At 38.3% G+C, this 22,598-nt stretch overlaps 1 protein-coding gene and 3 long non-coding RNA genes across 5 annotated transcripts; all 4 read left to right on the top strand.

The window, feature by feature from the left end:
- Nucleotides 1-349: 349 nt before the first annotated feature.
- On the top strand, nucleotides 350-2,134 carry LOC131227976 (beta-adaptin-like protein A). Its single transcript, XM_058223790.1, has 2 exons — nucleotides 350-1,114; nucleotides 1,730-2,134. Exons 1-2 carry the CDS (start codon nucleotides 1,106-1,108, stop codon nucleotides 2,018-2,020), a joined length of 300 nt encoding a protein of 99 aa, XP_058079773.1. The 5' UTR covers nucleotides 350-1,105; the 3' UTR covers nucleotides 2,021-2,134.
- Nucleotides 2,135-11,853: 9,719 nt separating this feature from the next.
- On the top strand, nucleotides 11,854-18,145 carry LOC131227597 (uncharacterized). Of its 2 annotated transcripts, XR_009162380.1 has the most exons (4): nucleotides 11,854-12,245; nucleotides 12,735-12,814; nucleotides 17,772-17,840; nucleotides 17,982-18,145. It is a non-coding gene; the product is annotated as an uncharacterized LOC131227597 (long non-coding RNA). The 2 variants fall into 2 exon arrangements; XR_009162381.1 differs by lacking the exon at nucleotides 17,772-17,840 and having other exon boundaries at nucleotides 11,856-12,245.
- Nucleotides 18,146-18,147: 2 nt separating this feature from the next.
- On the top strand, nucleotides 18,148-18,916 carry LOC131227596 (uncharacterized). The gene is made up of 3 exons (XR_009162379.1): nucleotides 18,148-18,187; nucleotides 18,221-18,515; nucleotides 18,642-18,916. It is a non-coding gene; the product is annotated as an uncharacterized LOC131227596 (long non-coding RNA).
- Nucleotides 18,917-19,828: 912 nt separating this feature from the next.
- On the top strand, nucleotides 19,829-20,286 carry LOC131228007 (uncharacterized). Its single transcript, XR_009162685.1, has 2 exons — nucleotides 19,829-19,933; nucleotides 20,034-20,286. It is a non-coding gene; the product is annotated as an uncharacterized LOC131228007 (long non-coding RNA).
- Nucleotides 20,287-22,598: the final 2,312 nt, after the last annotated feature.

The raw sequence follows: 22,598 nt of genomic DNA, 5'->3' as shown, positions 1-22,598 counted from the left end.
AACGTGATTATTTATCATCACAATATATGATTTTAAGGCCCAACTTTAATGCAATGTCGTTAAAAAATGACTTAAAATACCTGATCTGAAACTATAAAAAAAAAAAAAATTAAAAAAAGAAAAGGAAAAAGAATCACAACATTTTAAGAACTCAATATTCAATAAAATAAATACATTAGAACAAGAGCATAGTACTGTATCGTTTCATGGCCATCAAAGACAACCATAACTTCAAACATATCTATTCTGAATGGCCACCGTTCATACAACCCCCTCATACCGTACTTGGGAGTGAATGGGGGCGGTATATTCCTCATTCAGTGAAAGTCAACATTCTTAGCCAAAATCCCATTCTGATTTATCAAAAAGAAAATTAATATATTTGGACAATCACACGGCATTGATGTGATTATGCATGCTTCTGAATTTTTTTCCCCTCTAAACTTTAATGGTGTTGAAAATATATTCCTGCTTTCATTTGTTAGACCTTTAGTCATTTTGTTTTAATGAAGTATTTTAAATCTCGGATCCAGAGTTTTACCTCCTTGGGGACCAATGACCAATTTTGTATGAGTTTGTTCCCTTTTGTTTGATTTTGCCTTTGAAATAAATTGCTTTTGTTTTACTTTCTTGGAGTGGGTTAATAGCTGAGAAGTTTCTGTTTGTGGCAAGGGATGAAACATTCATAACATTATATTCCAGTTCTAATAGCTGAGAAGTTTCTGTTAGTGTCCAAATGGCATTTTGGTGTATTGGTTAGATACTTAACACTCAAGGCTAAGGGCCTCTTTGTATCAGCAAAATCTGCCCTGTAATGAGAATTTAAGAATAACAGGTCAGACCTGTTACCGCCGCATTCTCATTTTGGATTGAGAACATATGTGTCTGCCTTATTCCTGAACTGGCAGTTTTATTTTTATTTATTTTTATTTATTTTTTTTAGCACAGGGTCTTGTTCATTTGGCATACCGCATATGTACTTGAGGATGAATGCTTCTTCTTCTTCTTCTTCTTCTTCTTTTTGTTCTGAAATTCTGATTCCTTTCAATTCACTTTCATTGCAGTTGTTGCCTTTGGATCTTTGTTGTCATTTTCTTCTTGCTGAATGTTGATGGTAAGTTCAATCTCAACATGTTGTTGCTGAAGTTGATATATGGTTAGCTTTGGATTCTCTCAATTGAATAAACTTCCCTGGATCTGTTCATTTGATTAGGTTTTTCCCTTCTGATTCTTCTTATATTTGTGGTTTTTTTTTTTTTTTAATCAGATTTTTATTCTCCTATAATGAATGTATGTTTTGTTAGATTTGGAGAGATGGGTGTCTCTGGATTTTCTTTAGATTTTAGGGAATTGCTGCTTTCTAGTAACATGATGACCATTTCTTGACTCAAGAATGCTACAGATTTTCATTTTGTAATTCTCTTGATTAAACTGAATGTTTGTAATTATGGTCACTTGTGCATCCAAATGCAGCCTTAATGTTTTTGCCCTTTTGGATGCTTCTTAACTTGACAGCCTGAAATCTGGATACAAGCTGCACAAGATCCTTGAAATGTTGAGTTTCTATTTTCGATTTTAGCAAGAAGGGACTGATATCTTGATGTCCTGTTCTTAGAAATTAGTATTTTCTGAGTCTTCCATCAGACTCTGCTTGCATCTACTGAGAATGAAGAGTTCATGCATTACAATTTATTCACAGATCTTCTACTAATAAACTGGTTTATTGCAGGATGTTCATGATAGAGCCTTGTTCTATTACATGCTTTTACAATACGATGTAGCCGTAGCAGAACGTGTGGTTGACCCTCCCAAGCAAGCAGTTTCAGTCTTTGCTGATACGCAGAGCAGTGAAGTCAAAGATCACATATTTGATGAATTTAACGACCTCTCTGTTGTATATCAGAAGGAGGCATTTTCCTCCCGCAATTTTATTAGACTATACAATTCTCAGTATTTCTTGTTGGTTGCCCTTTTCTTTTTCTCCCTTTTATGTTTGCTCGTCTTCAAAGCTTTCTTATGAAGTTCATTCAGGAAGAAGAAGAAGAAAAAATCTGATGTAGTTTTCGAGTTCTCTGCTGAACCTAATTCGTTGGGGTAAGGCTTAGATGATGATGATAATGAGTTTTGAAGTTTCCTTACTCATCTAACTGAAAATTTACAAAACTTGCAGCCAACTTCATGTTTACTGACAAGGAACACTGTGGTCCGTTTGAATTTTCGGAAGAACTTGGAGGTTTGTCGGTAGGAGCCGAATCCGAAGTTAACGTAATCCAAGCTCAAAGATTCGAAGCAAATGACAATGATCTGCTGCTAGGCACATCTGAGAAGGAAGAAATTAGAGTTCCTAGCAATAACGGTTCTGCATACAGTGCTCTTGACTTTGATGCTTCTTCTGCATCTCTGGCCACTATGCAGACGCCATCTCAAACAGCATATTCAAGCTCCCACTTTACCGACTAACGCAACACAAACCAGCTCAGGCATTGATGATCTACTGGGTTTGGGTCTACCTGCTCCTGCTGTCCCTTCGCAGCCTCTGTTGAAGCTTAATGCAAAACCAGTCCTCGATCCAAGCTCTTTTTAGAGGAAACGGTGCCAACTGCCAATCTCTTTGGATACTAAAAATAATAATAAATAGTAAATTTTACAAAATATATGACATTTATATCCCGTTAACTTTTTCAAAAAGGTTTTCAATGAGCTATTAATTAATTAATATGATTATTAATGGATACCTTCTGGTAATATATATATATAAAATTTGAGTGCTTTGGTAGGCTCCACCACAGTGTTGATATGAAATTCATTCCAACCACTGTTGTTGTTGATGTTTTAAAATCTATAAATAGCAGGGTCTATCGATGCCATTGACAAACAACCTGATGCCATCGAGCAGATGTTGATGCTATCGAGCAAATGTCGATGCCATCAACGGATATTCAATGTCATCTGAAAAAATTATGTTTTATCGCTAGAATGTTTTAGTGTTTTCCTCGATGTCATCGAAGGTATTCGATGCCATTGACAGATCGTCGAAGCCATTGAAGTCTCATCGAAGGTGCCATCGAGCATATTTGCAAAACTAAGTAAGTGCGGGATTTGTTTCCAATTTTGATTGTAATTCTCATGCAACCTTATATAATGGGTGTAATCGGGATTCGAGATACACACACACACACGGCTTTTTAATTTGTTCCAAAGGGGATTCAAGGGAATAACTTGGGCTTGTAAGGGAGCTTCAAGGCTTGTTCAAATCGGTAATCTCTGTCTCTTGAAATGTTATGCTTTCATAGTGCATCATTGTCACTTTGTGCCATAGTTTTTTTCCACAAGGGTTTTTCTACGTTAAATTCGGATTCTTTTGTATTCGGACTTAGTTGTGCAATTGGTATTCGTGCTGCGGAATCACACAGATCTAGATCTAAGATAGCAATACAATGACACCAAGCATACACAAGAGAACACAGAGTTGAAAGCATTGTATCAATGACATCTTATCTAAAGTTCCATGTAAAAAAATATTTTTAAAATTAATTTTAAACCATGGAAGGTCGAGATGACTGGTCTTCTAGTTCAACAAGAATTAGACGATACTCTTTTTGAGAAGCGGTCAAAATCTATGATAGATGATGAATGGAACAAGATGGATAAGAAAGTAAGAATCTCTTTCCAACTATGCTTAACGAATGATATATACTATAATGTCGTGAGAGAGAAAACTATAACAAGTATATGGGCAAAATTACATGACATCTGCACAAAAAAATCTTTTAAAAATCACCTGTACTTAAAGTTTCAATTGGTCAATCTGAAGATGGCAGAAGGAGACGATGTTAAGGGCCATATTAGTAACTTCGACAAGTTAATATGTAAATTGTTGGATGTAGAGGAAACAACGAAAGACGAGGATTAAGCATGCATTTTTGTTGAATTCTCTTTCGACTTCATATAACTAGTTCAAGGACTTGTTGTGCACTGGTAGATTGACTATTACTGTCAGAACTGTTATCTCAGCCCTTCAGTTGAAGGCGTTGAGAAATAAAAGTTGTAACGTAGGTTTCTCTACAGTTGCATTGGTTACAAAGGGGTGAAATTCTAAGTGGGAAAATGGATCTTCACGATTAATGTTATAAATTCAAGTGTTAGAATTGTGGAATATCGGAGCACATGAATAAAAGAGAATTCAGAAGTGTCTTTTTTGCCATAACAATTATGATGTTTATAATCCATCCAAACCAGTAATAAAATATAAGAAAATATCATCATGATACAAAACTTCTATCACCCGTGGGGCGTTCAATCCCAACTGTTTCGTGTGGTGTGGTGTGGCCCCTGAGTTTTGGATATGCATGATACAAAACTTCTGTCACCGTCAAAACAGATGGAGTGAATTTCTAATTGACATCCCACGGGCAATCCGCTCCCTACCATATGGACCGCAATCCTCCGCAACACCTACTGTACACAGCGGTGTAACACCAAACTCTTTGGGGGCATATCATGCTGTCTATATAACATCCACTCCGTCCATAAGGTTTTATCCTCGATTCTAAGCCTTAGATGATAAAAATAGTCAAAGATATAATTCAAGTGGACCACTACACAGGGAACAATGGGGATGGGATGCCAATGGTAAGTTTGTGTTTGAGCCACTATTTTATGTATCTTTCATCAAATCCATTAACCAAGTACAGGTACCACGACTAAGCGAATGTGCAAAGATAAACCGGAAAAGAAACTCAGGTTAGATATACTGCGAGAACACAAAGGTTTTAGGGGTAATTTTTTGATTACATTGTTGTGTCCTATCGGAACCTCTATCAGGCTAGTCTTTTGTGTATACGGTTTAAATGAAGGCTTCCACTTGATGGACGGAGGTGATTTACGTATACAGCTTGGTGGCATATGTAGAGGACTCCTGTCCCTCTCTTTCCAAACAAGAGAAAAAGAAAGGAAAATAAAAAATGAGGCATGCCCAACGTTTCCTGCTCAAACAATAAACTAAACGGACGCGGATTGTGTCCTACTCTGGGCAGGGATTTGTGAGGCCCACCGTGATGTAATTGTTTTATCCATGCGGTTCAACGCTTTTTCTCATATAATTTTAAGATATGAAACAAAAAACGAGGCATGTCCAATGCTGAAGTGGACCACAAAGTGGGGATTGAACCTCCACCATTAAAAACTTCGTAGGAGCAGGAGAAGTTTCAGGTCAAGTTGATATTTGTGTTTTCACTTCATCCACGTTTACATGACCTTATGAATAGGTTGGATGGTAAAAAAAACATAACGTTAGCTCTTAGAAAGGTTTCAACGATGGGTGTCATTATCAGTGCAGCTTCCTTTGGTGTGGTCGAGTGGAGATGTGGACCTGCCTAAATTTTATAATAATATCTTAAAATGATATGAAAAAATCGGTGAACAGCGTGGATAAAAAATTTAGATCACGGTGGGCCACATTACTGTACGGGTGTGGGTAGGACGCAATCCGCGTCCTAAATTAAGACACCCAAACGAGCGAACCGGAATCCTCGACGCCTCTTCTTGTTTTGAATTACTCAACTTTTTCGGCCAAACCATGTTGTATGTCTGAGAATGTGATATCCTCTCCGTCCATCAAGTGACTCCTTCAATTATACACCATTGATACAAAAATTAGTCAAATAAACAACTCATGTGGGCCACACTACAAGGGAAAATAGCTATGAGATGCCAACCTTAGGTTTGTCAGTGGGGCCACCATATTGTGTATCTTTCATCAAACCCGTTCATCATGTGTGAATTAAAAGGATGAAGGCAATATACACAAATCATCCTGATGAAAAACTCTTGTGGGTGATAACTCATGAAATTAGAGATTTAGCCACAGTTTTACATGCTACCATTGGTGTGACCGACTTGATTCATTTTTGAAGTTCATATTTTCGTTGGAAAATTAAGATAATGTTTATAATCTGATGGACGGAGTGGACTTCATATATAAAATATAGTGTGCTCTAAAAAACTTGAGTGTTTTACACTCAGCTTAAGCCAGTCGAAGGTTACGATCCTTATCAATCTAAAGCCGGACGCGGATTTACTGCGAAAGTTGCGTCCTACCCCCGCCCGGACAGTAATTCGTCCGGGCAGGGCTCTGTGGGGCCCACCGTGATGTAATTATTTTATCCACACCGTTAATCGTTTTTATATAATTATTTTAAGACATGAATCGAAAATACAGCTAGTTTCAGAGCTTACCTGGACCACAAAGTGGGGATTTAACGTCCACCATTAAAAACTTCCTGGGAGCTGGAGAAGTGTCGGATCAATATGAAATTTGTGTTTTCACTTCATACAAATCTACATGACCTTATTAATAGGTTGGGTGGTAAAAAAAACATCACTGTGGCCCTTAGAAAGGTTTCAACGGTGGTGTCATTACCACTGCAGCTTCTTTTGATGTGGTCCACTAGAGCTGTGTATCTGCTTCATTTTTTGTATAGTATCTTAAAATGATCCTAGAAAAGCAATGAACGGTGTGGATAAAATACTTACATTACGGTAGGCCACACAGAGCCCCGCCCGGACGGATTGGGGTAGGACGCAATCCGCGTCCATCGCAGGAAGTTTCTTCCCGGGCTCAAGTGGGCCACACGAGAGCGAAAATTGGGGAAAGAAATATATACCGTTGAAACCTTGCTGGGCTCCACCTTGATGTTTATATGCCATCAAAACCGTCTATAAGGTCATTACCACTTTGGATGAAGTGAAAATACAAAAAAATTAACCTAAAACAAAGCTTTTATGGCCATAATAATGTTTCAACGGTTCTCATTGAATTCCCACTGTTTCCTCTCGTGTGGACCACTTAAGTTTTGTATCCAACTCATTTTTGGTTGAATGTCGTAAAATGAGCTCGAAAGACAGATGAACGGATTAGATTTCCCACAAACATGGAAGTGGGCCCCACCCAGCATCCTTGCGCAGGAACTTACTGCGAAAGGCTTTCGCAGTAAAACCGCGTCCATAAAAGCAAAACCTCTCTCCAAAATTAGAATTACTTCGCTTCCATTGAAATCTACGATATGGTGGAAGAGATTCAAAGCTGTTTCGACTGCAAAATATGCTTAGAAACTCCGAGAGATCCTGTCCTTACATTGTGTGGCCACCTCTACTGTTGGCCTTGTCTTTACCATTGGATACACTACAAGAACCAATTCACATGTCCGATGTGTAAAGAAGAGGTGACAGAGATGGATGTGGTGCCAATCTACGGCTGCGATGGGAGCAGTAGGCCACAGGCTGAGTTAGGATTTACGGTGCCACCAAGGCCTCACGCCCATAGGTTAAAGAGATCAAATAAGAGGATCCTACGTTGTCCCATGTCTTCTACGGTGATGGTTCCGACGATTGCGAGATACCGGGCAAGTAGGCTGAGCGAGGCGGAACGGACGGAGGATAGAGATTCAGTTTTGAGGACTATCGCCACAGATACCGTCGGATCAGGAAGTGGGCCTACGGTGGAGATTGTTCCAACGATTAGCAATATCGATAGGGAGTACCAGCTGGTGGAGGAGCTTTTTAGAGATATTTTTGAAAATTCTAGTTGAGTTTTTTTGTTTTTTTTGGGCTATTTTGATGGATGAACTTCGTATCATATCATGTAAATCGTGCCAATGGTCAGATAAGGCCGTAGAAAATTGGTTGGGCCCACACTCAATCAGTCCCAGCCCAAAGCTTGATCAAATCCCTGTTTCCTGATGTGAATGTTCATAATCTTGTAATTTTTTTTTATTATCAATTAATTAATTTTTAATTTTTTTAAATTTATTATTTTTCTATTTTTACTCATGGATTTATGGAATCTCTATTAGGAGTTCAGAGCAATTAATTATCCCCTTGAGGAAGACCATGATCAACCTCATCACGTCCATCCTGCTCACTCACATGAGCTATCACTTTTTTATACTTTGAACCCCTATGGCTGGGGTGGATTAAAAAATCGAGTAGGTATAGATGAATATTGCCGTCTTAAAGATAGCCTTGTGGTGTGGACGCTCATCGATCCCCGAGTTGCATGAACGGTTCTAACAATGAGGTATTTATTATATCATAATCTTCATCCATTTGGCAAGATTCCAAGAAAATGAGTTATATCCAAAGCTAAGTGAACCACACCACAAATAGTAGTGCGGACAGTGATTCTCATAGTTAAAAAAAAAAAATCTTAGGGCCACCATAACGTTCGTTTGCTATAGGTCACAAAGACTTGGATGAAGAGGAAAAACAAATACTTTCCATGACTTTTGTGACTCAAAATGGTTTCAATGGTAGATGTTTAATCCTCCACTGCTTTTTCTGAGTCTGATCCACTTGATCTTTGGATTTGTCTTATTTTTAAGTTCAAGCCTCAAGACTAGCTCGCCTAACGGACGGATATTTTGGATATATCACATATCTTATGATGGGATCCACGGAGCTTGGTGAGGTCAGTGGTGCGGTACACCAGCCAATACGCTTCCTCCTCACAAGGGACGCAGATTTCACTACAAGAAAGTGTAGCTTAGCGGATGGACGGGGCTACAGTTTGCTGGCGGCCGGTTTTCACAGCCGCGGGCAAAGGGTCCTATAAAAAGTTTTTTTTAAAAAAAAAAAACCTACCTTCATTTCCGCCCTGTCATCTCCAACCGTGCACCGAGTCTCTCTCTCTCTACCTCTCCCTCTCCCTCTCCAGCCCCTCAAGCTCTCCCTCTCTGCTCGCTCTTCCTCCCTCTCCCTCTCCCTCTCGCGCGCTCTCTCTCTCTCTCCCTCTCCCTCTCCCTTCCTCTCTCTCTCTCTCTCTCTCTCTCTCTCTCTCTCTCTCTCTCTCTCCTCGGCCCTCTGTTGCAGTTCGGCCTTCCACTGCTCGTGAATCTCCGATTCTCAGGTATGATGTAAAGCTTTTCCCTTCTTGCTATTGCTTTCTGCAATTTAGAATGCCTGATTAGGGATTTGCATTGTCGAAACCCTTTTTAGGGTTGACATGCTTTTGTTCCCGGGTATATTGTCGGATAGTTTCCAGTTGCCCTGGCTTGAAACAGTTTGACCATCAGTTTGGGATAGATAATGGGAGCCTGTGAAATGCAATTCCTGTTTGTGCAGTCTCAGGTGCTTGGTGGACCACCAAAAAGCAGATGCAGTTGTGATTTAGGGGTATACCCAAATAGTTTTTAAAGCTTGCAAAGTTCAGTGCTGTTTTGTTTTTTATATGAATTCTGTTTTCTACGGATGACTATATAGATTTTATATGAATTCTGTTCAGTGCTGTTTTGTTTTTGTTTTTTGTTTTTTTTGTTTTTTTTCTTTATTCACTTTTAACTTAGAAGGAAAAAAGCTATTTTCAAGCTACAATATTATTATTTTTGCTTAGATCTAAGCTATGGCTTTCTAATCATGTAATAAATGCTAGCTTAACAATGCCAATAATCTCAGTCTTAAAAGATGTTAATTCTCATGCTTCTTTATATTAGGAACAAATAGACTAAGCAATTCTACTTCATATTTTCTGTTTAGTTGAATCTGCAATTTTATTTGACACATTTAGTACCTGTTTGGTAGATCCAAAAATATGTTCATCTCATTTTAGTTAACAATAATTATGTATTAGAGATTGTTATCTGTATTACATAATCACTTTTAACATGAACTCATTATCTATTAGAGATCAAGATTAATGCATAGTTTCTGTTAACCAAAATGAGATCAACTCATTTTTTAGGTGTCTACCAAACAGGGCCTTAGGTGAGTTGATATTGTTTGTTTGGAGTATTAAACATTATGCAAATATCTTTTTCTATTTGTATATTGTTTACACCATTAAAAACCATAAACTGAAATGGTTATTGGGAATTATATATTCAGGTGGATCGAAATGATTATGTGGAATTCAGTTTTCTGGGCAATGTTAGTGGAATATAGGTACAGGTATTGTGAACAGGGTGCCTAGATCCAATTTCTCAAGATATGGTTGCAATTCACAAGTATTATAGGGCTGAACTATTTCTGACAATTGTGTCAATTCGGGCTTTTAGCCCAATTGAAAAGGTGTAGCAGGTGTAGAGATCTGAATAGATCTAGTTTTAAGGTCTTGGGAAAGGGGATCCATCATCTGGGCCCCTTATCAGAGAATCCAAGCTAGGTATTCCATTTTTTTTTTTCCGAATGATGTGATATGAGTATCATTACCTTGGTGATTAGTCACCTACGAAAAATTAGGCTTATGTTTTAGACTGAAGTTGAAAATCATGAATAGTTTGCCTCAAGATCCACGTAAATATCAATGGCACCATGGTAGAAGGAAAGAAGCATAAAGCCATATCCTCAGAACCAAACAAAATATGACATTCAAATAAAGGAGAAGACAAAATGAAAAGGATTTTTACCACTTTATTTTCTCTCATTCATTCTCTCTTCTAAACTGTTTTCCACTCATGGAGTTGTGAAGATTCAGCAAATTGTACTGATTAGGGAAAAATAATGAACAAATAATACAGAAGGGTGTTAACATTCCGGCGTGAAAACCCACCCTAAGACAAACAATAGGAATGGCTAAAATGAAGCAGAAACAGAGCCAACACAAACCAGAAATTTATTTTTGTGGGACGGTGTTGCTGTGCTTAGCTTATACATAAATGTTTCTCCTCTATATATTAGTTTTCATTCCGTCAAAATTGTTTGGGAAGAACAGAAATAGATGAGAGCACCATTTGTGGCCTTCTATGGGGCCATGAGTCCTTCAATTGTGTAGGCAAGGGACTGTGCCCAATCAACTTTGAATAGCAATGCTTGTAGTGTCTGCATCACATCATAATCTGGATCAAGTTTTTGCTGCCAGCCCTGCGGAAAAAAAAAAATCACGACAAAGGTTCAAAACAGTAAACGTTGATGCATTTTTTTTAAAAAAATCCAAAGGCTGCATTTGGTTGCAAATGAATCCTCTAAAACATGAAATAACTGTCTTGTTTACCAATCATGAGGACTTTGTAAACAAGAACTAGATTCAAACTTATCATCAGCAGACCTTTCCTTGGATGGTCATATCCCAAAATCACATTTATCAAACAATCCTCACCATTGAAAGGGAGAATCCTGTGGATGGTCAACAGCTCAACCCAGTCCTGTTGACCATTGATATTCTTCAAGAAAAGGTTCTCTAGTTCAACAGATGCGAATATTACAATCAGTGTGTTTTTACCTTTTGGATTATGACCTGACTAAGGTAGGGCTGCTTAATTTTTAGTTTGATGCTATACATGTTTGCCACATGTATGAAGATAAGCTTAGGAGGTGCGTGGGAGCTCTGCTGGTCTAGAGTACTCTGGCATTTTAATTACCTTTCCTGGCATCATACGTTCTAAGTATGAAGTTAGAAGAGTAGATGGCTTTGAAGGGTTCTTTACCAATCAAGGGGAGCATAATCCATTTAAAGATTTCCCTTTGAACTTTTTGGCAATTCTTCATCTGTAATGCACTTATTCCTTAATGACTGATGTTGTGTTTTTGTGATTGACTTTAGGTGTTTGAGTTGATGGTTTTCAATTTGAAGCAACATTTGATTTTAATGCCATCTTTATTTTTGTTTTTAATTGTTACTTTGTATAATTGCATCTGCTTGAATATTTTCTGATTCTTGTACGGTTTGTATAATTATTAGGTACTTACTAGTTGTTTCTGCCTTCTCTTTCTAGTTGAATAGACTAGCAGACTGCTGGAAATTACTTCCATGGTCCATTTTCTATTTGTTTCTGATTTATGATTGGGTTTGGCTCCCTATTTAGCTCTAAGGTCTTTTATAGTTGGTTTTCAGCTATTTTGAATTGGATATTTTATATGATTATAGGTCCTATTGTTGATGACATGTTCCACTGGTAAGCATGCTAACCTCTATGTGGCAGCAATTCTCCTTTTTATTTTTTGTGTTTGAAGGAGTTTTTGATTGTCTACTTGTTGCTTCCAGGAACTGGACTTTCTGACAGCAGAATGCTTTCAGATTTTTGTGACTAGTGTAGCTGTACCTAAACTGTCTTGGAGTTTTGTGTGGCGCCTCTAATGCATTTCTGCTTTCATTTCTGTTGCCTATTTGCTTATGCTTGATGGAACTTGTTGTTAGTGTTTTACCTATTTGATCTATTATGTTGCAGCCTCAGTCTGTCTAGTTAAGGATCTTGGCCTGACTCAGTCAACTAGCAAGTACTAGAGGCATGGAGAGTTTAAATAAGTGACGACCGGTGAGCTTCTCAGGCCATTAAGAAGATAAAAACCCTGGCCTAGCCCAAATAATCATTGGCTTCAAAGCAGAATTCTCACCCCTGTTTGAATGTTTTTAGCTTTTAAGTGCTGTATTTTTATTTTTTGCTACTAGGGGAATATAATAAAATAATAAAACTTCTAGGCGGCTCTCTTGAAGTTTCTACTCGTACACTACTTGGTTTACCACACTATAATAATTTTACAAAATTTATATTTATTTCTCAACAATCCTTAGTGATTTGCATCTATAATACTTGTTAAAAAACAAAAGCTTCCTTGGGTTTTTGGATATACCATTGAATCGAATTGAAATTTATTTGATTTATGAACTCAAAATAATCAAATTGTGGTCTGCTTCCTTAGCTTTAGTATACAGGGTCTGGGGTTCCTACTGCAAGTATGTTAATTTCTAGTTAGACAGTAACAATAATTGAAATTGGAGGGTTAATATCTTCTTGATTAAACAGGATATTTGCAGCTCTATTTACGAGTACATCTGAACAACCTCATTTTGCTGCGCAAGTCATCTAAGTCCAAAACAAATAAGGTTAGGTGGCTTTCCATTAATATATGATATTCCTCATTAGTTTTCATTGTATTGCAGTGACCTCACCAAACTCCATATTATATTCCAGGTATCAATACCATCAGTCAAAGGCACCACAGCCTGTCCTGCTAGCATATCTAGATTTTTTGTGCCAATATGCTAGTTGTGGAGCACATCCATACAAGATAGGCAGTAGGCTGCATCACAAATGTCAGCCATTTCGAAAATGAGGCTGATCCACTCATCAGATGGGTTACACTTGAGTGCTGACTCAGGCAATTGGTTGTCCATTTATCCAATTGATGTGGCCCACCTGCTGCATGGCACGGATATCTTGCGAAAGCCTTTCACATGAAGTTGCCCATTATGGAATTGATTTCTTTTGTGTTCCTTTTTGGCTTGAATAAATTGGTGGTTATCCTTTAAAAAAATGGAACTGGACTTTCTGATTTGTACAACATTAGAAACAATAACTATGAAAATATCTTTCAAAATTCATTGCTCCACCAAGATCCACAGCCATATTAACCTATAAAACTAAGAAATCTACATGTGTAATTAAAAAAACTTAACTAGGATATTCTAGAACCTGTTTCCCTCAAACCAGACTTGGGTGCTGTTTTATGAAACTTATTTTCAGCACTTATACTATTCAGATCGTTTGGCAAATCCAGATTATCAAGTGCTTAAATTAATTTTCACTGAAAATATGGGTCTTTTTTTCAGCTCCCCTCCCTTCACTAAATGCTGAAAGTGGTGGTCGATTAAAATTTCTTTTCACTTTTGATTAAAATATCCCTAAGATTATTTCAAATTACAATCACTTTACGATTTCAGCACTTGATTTATTTTCAGAGCTTATTTTTCAGTTTATCAGATGACAACTTAGATTTGTGTAAAACTTCCTGTTGACTAAAGATCTTCTAGATGTTTCTTGTGTTGTGTAGTCTTACCAGACTATATAGAACCCAGATCTAGTGTTGTTCTTTTTTATTATTATTTTTTTAAGCTGCCAAAATTAGCTGTTTGGTTGCTTATATTTCTGTCTAATCACCTATGTTGAATTAATATGATCACACCTGGCATGGGATTTGTAGTGCATTCAACAGTTGTCTGGAAATCCTAGCACAGAATTCTTTGAGCATATTGATGGGTACTGATGGCATCCGCTGATATTTTGTTTCTAAACAGGATTGTCTTGAATTACTGAACAATCTTCTCCGTAACAATGCATCTGACCAAGTTTGTGGCTTTTAAAGATGCCTAGTCCCAATATGCTTTTGTGGTGATTACTTAAGACAATTTGTGCAGTGCAGATTTTACTGAAGGAAACTGTGGGATTCGAACCATTAATTTCGATTCTGAAGCTTCAGAAAGGTCATGCCTACAGTTTCACCGAGCAAAAGGTAAACCACAACACATGTAACAGACTGTAACTTCCTATTCACATTGTTCCCTTTGCTATAGCTGAAAATTTTTACGTTTATTTTTTCATTGATTACCTGCAATCTTTTATAACTTTAAAATAATAAAAATAAAATAATAATAATTTCTAATCAATATGCAATCTTTTATTGTTTGCTATTGTCATGGATATGGTTAGATACTTAGCTTACTCCTTACTTGTAACAGATCATTCTCCTTTCTCCCAGTTTCCTGGAACTTGTAACAGATCATTCTTTAGTGTAAGAGTGTTGTCTCAACCCATCTAATGATTTTATTAACTTGTAACAGATCATTCTTTAGTAAGAGTGTTGTCTCAACCCACGAAGTACATTGGACAGTTTACTTTAGCTGGCTACAGTCCCCGTCAGACCAGAACTCCTTATTTGTTTAAGACAACTACATTTACAGCACAAGTAAGATGCAATAGATACAGATTCCTTTATTTTGATGGAAGCAAACCTGCTCTTTACTTTACCAGGAAACTTCAAATGACATTTGTGTGTATGGTGCATGTATCAATACACAAATTCCTTGATTAGAGATAGATGAGAAGGAAATATTCTCAAATTTCAATCAGAACAGTTGTTGCAACACCCAAATTTAAGGGCAATTCAATGTGAACTGTGATGATGATTGATTTTATTCAAAGTCTGCTTGGTAGTAAGTTTTAATGTTTTAAAACTCCAAATTCTCCAATATATTTCTCTAATTAAACCATCCATCTTTGTTCACTCCCTAAGTATAGGGTTGTGATGTAGTAATAAACTCGGTAAGACCGAGGTCGAATCCCAAGGGATTGATACCTGTACGTTATCTGAAACTAAGTAGAGCTAGAACTTGACTAAGATGTAATCTAAATCAAATAGAATTTAAGGAATAATTGTGGAATAATTATCGAAAACTTAAACAATTCAGGGAAGGGAAACTGGGGATTCAGAGGATCCACTTGTAGAGATCAGGGAGATCTTATGCCATCACCATGAAAATTAAACTGAACTTCTTTTAATATAGTTTTAAAGAGATGAAAGGTATATGAATTAGAATAGATTTCATCATCAAACCATGCCCAGGAGGCAAAGCAAACAACAGAATTAAACTAATTACCAACCACTCAACAATGCATGAAGGTTAGGAAGGATACCGTCATCCAACCATGCCCATGAGACGATGGTGAACAACAGGGCTTCCTGACGTCATAAACATCAAAAGGAGGGAGAAATACTCAAAGCCATCGCAGATCTATTGTAATTTCAGTCACAACAAACCATTAAAACAAACTGAAAGTATTCCTCTTAATTGAACTAAAATCAACATCAATCAGTCTAGCATAAATCAAAGGCATAGAGTCAGTCCCATCACGCCACAAGCTTCCCCTCTTAGCCCCAGCTAAGAGGTTTAGCCACACATAAACATGATTAGGCTAAATCTCAAAAAGAAAAGAAAAGAAGAAGAAGAAAACAAACAAAGAATAGGAAAAACAAACAAACTCTCTCTCCTGTGCTTCACGTCCTAGCTGTTCCCCAAAACTCCCCTTTCTCCAGCTCTCCTAGGACGTTTTTATAGCTACTAGGGCCGGTGGAGAAGCTGTCGCAGCAGCTACACACGCGCAACGAAAGCTTTTTCGCAGCAAACTTCGGAGCCTTCAAACTTGCCACTTTCCTCGCTCAATTTTCAAAGAAACACCATCCCTTAGGACGTTTTTGAGTGTTCTACATGATGGACGGTTCAGATTTACCATATGATGAAAGATGGTGGGCCACAACCGCCTGGAAATCTGGATTTTTGCGGATGTGCGAAAGCTTCCGCACCTCTTCGCTGTCGTGATCGGTGGGCCCCACAGAGGTATTTTTGGAGAAATCCACCCCGTCCATTGGATTCAGGATGAAATTTCAGTCAAGAATGGGTGGTTTTGAACGTCCATTCACGAGGCCCAGAGAAGAAATCACGCCAAAAATCATTTTGAACGTCGCAGGACCGCCTGTTTGTGGCCTCTGTATCGCGCACATGTGCACGCATGGGTGTAAAATTTCAGCAAGGTTTTGTAGTATTCGAAGCCCTCTACACGATGGACGGCTTGGATCATCCGAAAAGTTACTCTGTGGGGCCCACTAGCGTCCGCAAAACGGACGCCGTCCGTCCGTTACGCAGCGCGAAAATGGCTGCTGCCGTTTTTAGAAACAGGCGCGGGTCAGCGCCTGCTGACCCGCTGACTCGGTTCGGTGCGCGGCGGGAGCGTGTGTACGTTTTGTACACACGCTGTACATACGGGGCCCATTGTGATGTATATGTAAGATCCGATCCATCCATTTGTTTTGTCAGCTCATTTAATGAGTTGAGCCCAAGATTGAAGCATTTTCAGATACCAGGCGGGCCCCAAATCACTGATTTATGGGCTAATCTGTCCGTTAAGCCACTTCTAGAGGGATCCAATGGCTGAAATTTGACGTATACGGTTAGTTTTTGGTCCTCGAGCCATGTATAAAGTTTTGAGCCAATCGGATGGCAAGAACCCTGTGATCTTGCATTCTGCGCCAGTTTCGGGCCTCTTTAACGTGAACGGCTTTATTTCCTCGGATCCCTGGTGTGTAATTCTGTCGATCTTGGTCCCCTGGAATCCGTCCCTTGCCTTGGTGCATTCTGAACGTTAAATCCATGCTTTTAGCATCCCGATCCAGTCCAAGCTCGCAATTACACCTTGCAACACAAACATAATTAAAATGGGCTATTAAATGGTACCATGTTCATAAATCTAGGCAATAACTGGGTCTGATATGCAATATTTGACTCTCAACAATCTTCAACAATGAAAGGGATGAAAAGGGGATATTTGCAAACAGCAAACCAAACCATTTACATAAAATGAAAAAGCAGGGCAGACAAACAAAATACATAAGACAATCTAATAGCCTGTCTCTACAAGCCTTACCTAGTACAAAGTTTCAGTCCATGTAAAACAGCAAACCCAAAAAAGAAAAAGAAAAGAAAAGAAAAAATAGAAATAGGGCTACCAAAGACAGTCAAACTTAAAACCCTTTCTAGGGCTTCAACTCTAGAGGGATGTGCGTATTATTTTTAAATGACTATGCAAGTCATCCAAGCGTGCAGCAGGTGGGCCCCACAATGCTCCAACTCCACTTTTTAGAAGAAAAATAGACAATCTTGGCATTTACAGTTTATTGAGAGTGGTTATATATGAGAATGAAGTTGCTAATCTTGATAACCATATGATGTATGCTTTGTATGTTTATTGAGTTGACTTATATTGCAAGGTCATATCAAAATTTATGCAAATCCAGTGCTCATGTGAGTCACAATAGGAAAATACAAATTTGGGCTGCATCTCAATGGAGTAGCAATAACTGTTCTTGAGCTGCAACTGCATTTTTGTTTTTGACTTTCTACTGAGATAAAAGCTATAATCCATTTTGATATTTGGAGTTATTTTAGCATGTGTCTCTGGTACAGAAAAGATTCATAGTCCTTTTCTAAGTATTGTCCCTGTTCATTTCAGGCTTGCAGCTGATTGGCCTCCAACAATGCAAATAGTTCGCCTTATATCTCAGGATCACATGAAAAAAAAGTACTTTCTGATATTTTTCTTTAGTATTTATCCAAAATGGATTATTCTGTCTGTATGCATGTACCATTCTTTTGTTATAACTCGACCATGTTTTTTCACTCTTCGATATTCTGAACGTTTTCCCTTTAATTTTAATGTCAGGCAATATGTTGGCAAGGCAGATTTCTTAGTTTTCCGGGCACTAAATCAGCACGGTTTTCTTGGACAACTACAAGAAAAGAAGCTTGTGAGTCATGTGGAGTTTCAACTGTTACTTAGTTTTGTTGATGTGTTTATTCAGCTGCCTATATTGTATCCGTCTTTCATTTTGTATCCGTCTTTCATTGGCTACTTTCTGTTCCTAAATAGTTCACATTAGTTAGAATATTTGTGTGGTAAAGCCTTCAAATAAGATCTCTAGTTTTTGCCAGCAGTACTCTGAACTTGATATTAGTAAAATGGGTGCAATCTGATGAGCAGAATAATCTTTTAGCACAGTAAATGTAAGAAAAGTGTGGGAAAATGGACTTGGACTGTTTTGAGTCCTATCATTAGCATTCCTGCAAGTTGTGTTCCTTTGTGAGTTGTGACTTGTGACTGATGTTTGTATATTGTCTCTCTGGCCACTTGTGCAAGATATGTAATTCGAATTCCAAAAGCCCGGAGAGTGAATACTCTGCCTTTTGAAAGAATCATGTAAGAATGGCTAGTAGTTAGTTCTTTGGTTCAATATGTTTTTTTCTTTTGAAAGATATCTTGTCTGTTCTGATTGTGAGTGTGAAGAATTAAGATTGCAGTCCTATTCCATGCTTCTGATTGCAGGATGGGCTCCGAGTGCATGTCATTGAAAGAGATTTGACAGAGCCAGACCGAATCATTGGGGAACCATTGCAACCAGGTGGCTACCTGAAAAAAAAAAAAAAGAAAAAAAAAAAAGAAGGTGCAAATTCCTTCATGACTGGTCCATTATTTGATCATGAGAGTCATCTTTATCAGCCCATTTGTCGGCACTTGATTGTATTAGTTTCATATGAGTTATAATACTATCCTGTGCTTTTGATATACTGATACCTGTGTCTTTTCCTTCTACATTTTTTGTCCAGTTGATACCGTTGCATCCCCCTCCTGGCGATACATCAACAGGGAGAACCGTACAGATTGACAGCACCAAAGAACAAATTGAATCTGCAAAACAATTGGTGAATGAAGTCATCAGTGAGGTATGTATGAGATTCCTGGATTGGCTTGTATACTGGACTGCCGTTTTTCCAGAAAATAGTCAAAGAACAAGTTCACTCCTAATTGTGTTTAGGGAATAGTATTTTATCAATTTTTACTGGGTTTCTGTCCTGAGTAAAATGGCTCTAACCTAGCGTCTCATGAACTGCACACATGAGATTCTACGCTTTGTTCAAACCAATCATGGGCACAACAAGATTGTCCAGGGATGTGAACCTTCCACTTCCTGGGCATGTCACACTAAATCCTGCTGTCAGTACTGTGCACATGCAAATGCGTGCCAGTTGCAATATCTCCACGAAAAGTAAAGGCAAGGACATTAGTGACCATGCCATGACCTAAGGGGTATGCCTTCCAAATTCCATTGCATTAGATGTTTGGAAGTGATTATAATATGACTGCATTGTCTTGGTCAATATCCATGCAGTAGCTTGCGTGGGGGTTGTTGATTTCACTCTGGTGGTATTCTGTCGACCGCCCATGCGTGTGTTGCCTGTTGGTATCGTGTTGTGTGTGTGTGTCCATGCATCATAGTGTAAAACTTGTGTTATGTACTTTATATATTTACATTCTGTATTATGTACTTGTATGCATTTGCAGAGGAGGACAATGAGAAGTTCCTGTTGAAGCTCAGGAACAGAATGGAACGGTACATTCTCATTATTCTATTTTTCTTGTTTACCTTCTGTCGCTCAATTGTGCTGGTTTCAGTTTGTAATTTTTTTGACGGGGAAAAGGCAGGTTACAGGGAAAATAACCGACATTGTTTAGCATTTTTTTCTCTCGTGTAATTTGTAGAAATGCTGACGGAGCTGTCGAGAAGAGAGAAAGCAGCAAACATCAAGCTAGATTCCGACGTAGATGTCTACATGAAGGTGATAAGGAAAATTTCTTTTTTCCAATTGAAATTTTCTCTAATAAACAAATTGAATTCAAAGCAAGGGAGTACCAACCATGTGAATTTTCTTTTATCAGATTGCTGCCAACCTACGCAGTCAGCTTTGAAAACTTTTAGGAGGGCAAAATCAAAGATATCGGAGTGGGCTTATGGATTGTTAGGGTGGTGGTGGTGTTTTTTTCTAGTTTTTTTATTTTTATTTTTTGGGTATTTTCCTTGGCTTGTAAATAGTAGTAAATTGTTGGTATTGCTAGGTTTTGTGGCTGGTTGTTTTCTCAGTCGTAGATTTCAGGCTCTTTTTCCAAAGGCTGTGATGATGGTTTGGACTTTGCTAATGTTCTTCCTTTTGTTGTTTCTTTTTACATGAATTTATACGGAGGTCGAAAGTGCGTCTCCGAAGTGCTGTGATGATGTTCTCACATGGGATGATTAATGCTCACATGCAATGTTTTTTCTTTCAATATATTATAGCAGCCCAAAAGGTTGGCCATGTTGGAAAATCATCTGGGGTAAAACCTGGCATGGTCCATTTATTAGGCAGGCTATGATTTTGAAATCATGTGGACAATTGATGGGCTGAATCAATATATGTTTGTGGCCCACCTAATGAGTGTAACTCTATGCAATTTTCATTGTGTGGCTCACCTTCTTCATTGTTTAGGTGTTCCACTAAAGTGACAAAAATGCAGAAATCGGAAGGGTTGCATGTGAAAGTTAACAAACAAGTTTGCACGGAAAGACATTTGGGTACAACATTGGAAAGAGGTATTAGAGATGAAGATTTGAAACATCACATGCATCCCGGCTCACATCTGAATGTGCCACAATAACAGTATATGGGAGCTCTAGATGTGATGGACGGACCCTTGCTGTGATGATTGCCTGGCCCAGAAATCAGCTTGGTCCAGTTACCAAATGGGCCACACATGTATGTTAGATCATACTATTGATTGTAGTGATTCAATCCGTCATTTGTTCTATGGCTACGGATTAAATCCAAAAGGCATGCCTATGGATACGAATTTTATCCGTGGCCTTATCCTGTTTTCCTCTCACATTTATGATTTAGCAGCGGCCTGCAAAACCGTCAGTAAAAGTGCTGGCCACCAGTAAACCCTTTACCAACCGAGGCTTTGCCGGCTGTTGTATGACAGCTGGTAAAATCTGTACCAGCGGTTATTTGGACCTTTGCCGGCATTTTTGGCCGCCAGTAAAGGCCCATTTTGTTTAGTGTTTCATGGGAGAACTTCCTGCGCAAGAAACTTAGGTGAGGCCCACCGTGATGTTTGTAAGGAATCCACCCTGTACATCCATTTTGTGAGCTCATTAATCCAAGACTCAGGTGGACCTTACTAAAGGAAAAGGTGGTTAGAGAAATTCCTACTGTTGAAACCTCCCTAGGTTCGAAAGCGATACTTACATGCCTTCACATGTCTTCCGTACCGCTAATAACCTCCTTGTCACTAGGGATGAACTGAAAACACAAATATTAGCAAGATTCAAAATTTCCAAGGCCCCACGAATATTTCAACTCTGGACAATCAATTCCCATGTTTTTGGCCCACTTGAGAATTAGATCCAATTTATTTTTAGCCTCGTCTTAAAATGTACTTTAAAAAAATGGATGGATGAAGAAGATTTATCACAAACATCACAGTGGGACCCACCTAGTTTCCCTGGGAAAGGCTTTAGCACGAAATATACGCGGATTTCCTGTAAAGCCCTTTGCAGGATGCTGGGTGGGGCCCCAAAAAATAAGGTGGTTCTAAAACTTAAGTGGTCACCCAAGAGGGAAATTTGGGGAAAGAAATTCCTATAGTTGAAACTTTCCTGGGATCCACCTTGATTTTCATATTGCATCCAAACTATTTATAAAATTATTAACATTGGGATGAAGTGAAAATGCAAAAAATAAAAATAAAATCCTGACAGACAAATTTTATCACCCTAAGAATATTTTCACAATTCACATTGAATCCTCACTATTTCCTCTCGTGTGACCCATTTAAGATTTGGATACACATAATTTTTAATAGCAGGTACTAAAATGAGCTCTCAAAGAGAATGAATGGGTTGGATTTCTCACACCCATCTCAGTGGGCCCCACCCAGCTTCCTTGCGCACGAACTTCCTGCAATATGCTTTTGCAAGAAATCCGCGTCCCCTAACCTTCGGACACGGATTAGATACTGACAAGTGGCCAAATGGACTCTGTGGACCGTACCACATGCATGTGTTGCATCCATACCGTCCATACATTTGGAGAGATCGTTGTGTTGTACCATACTGTCCATACATTTGGAAAGACCATTTTATGGCATGAGAAAAAGAACTAAATAGATCTAAAGTTCAAGTGGAGCTACCATAGAAAACAACCGGGACAGTGACATCCACAATTCAAAACTTCTTAGGGGCCACAGAAGTTTCTGATTAAGCTTATATTTTTGTTTTCACTTCATATTTCTCTATGCTAATTTATGAATAAGTTGGATCTCAAAAATACATCATGGTGGCCCTATAAATGTTTCAACGGTGGGTGTGGCTGCTCTAACGGTTTTCCGTGGTGGGTCCACTTAAATTTATATCTATCTCATTCTTTTTCTCATGCCAGAGAACGATCTCTACAAATGGTTGGACAGTAT

This window comes from Magnolia sinica, chromosome 15 (assembly GCF_029962835.1).
Source record: "Magnolia sinica isolate HGM2019 chromosome 15, MsV1, whole genome shotgun sequence".
Classification (NCBI taxonomy): Eukaryota; Viridiplantae; Streptophyta; class Magnoliopsida; order Magnoliales; family Magnoliaceae; genus Magnolia; species Magnolia sinica.
This window is presented reverse-complemented; position numbering and strand designations above follow the sequence as displayed.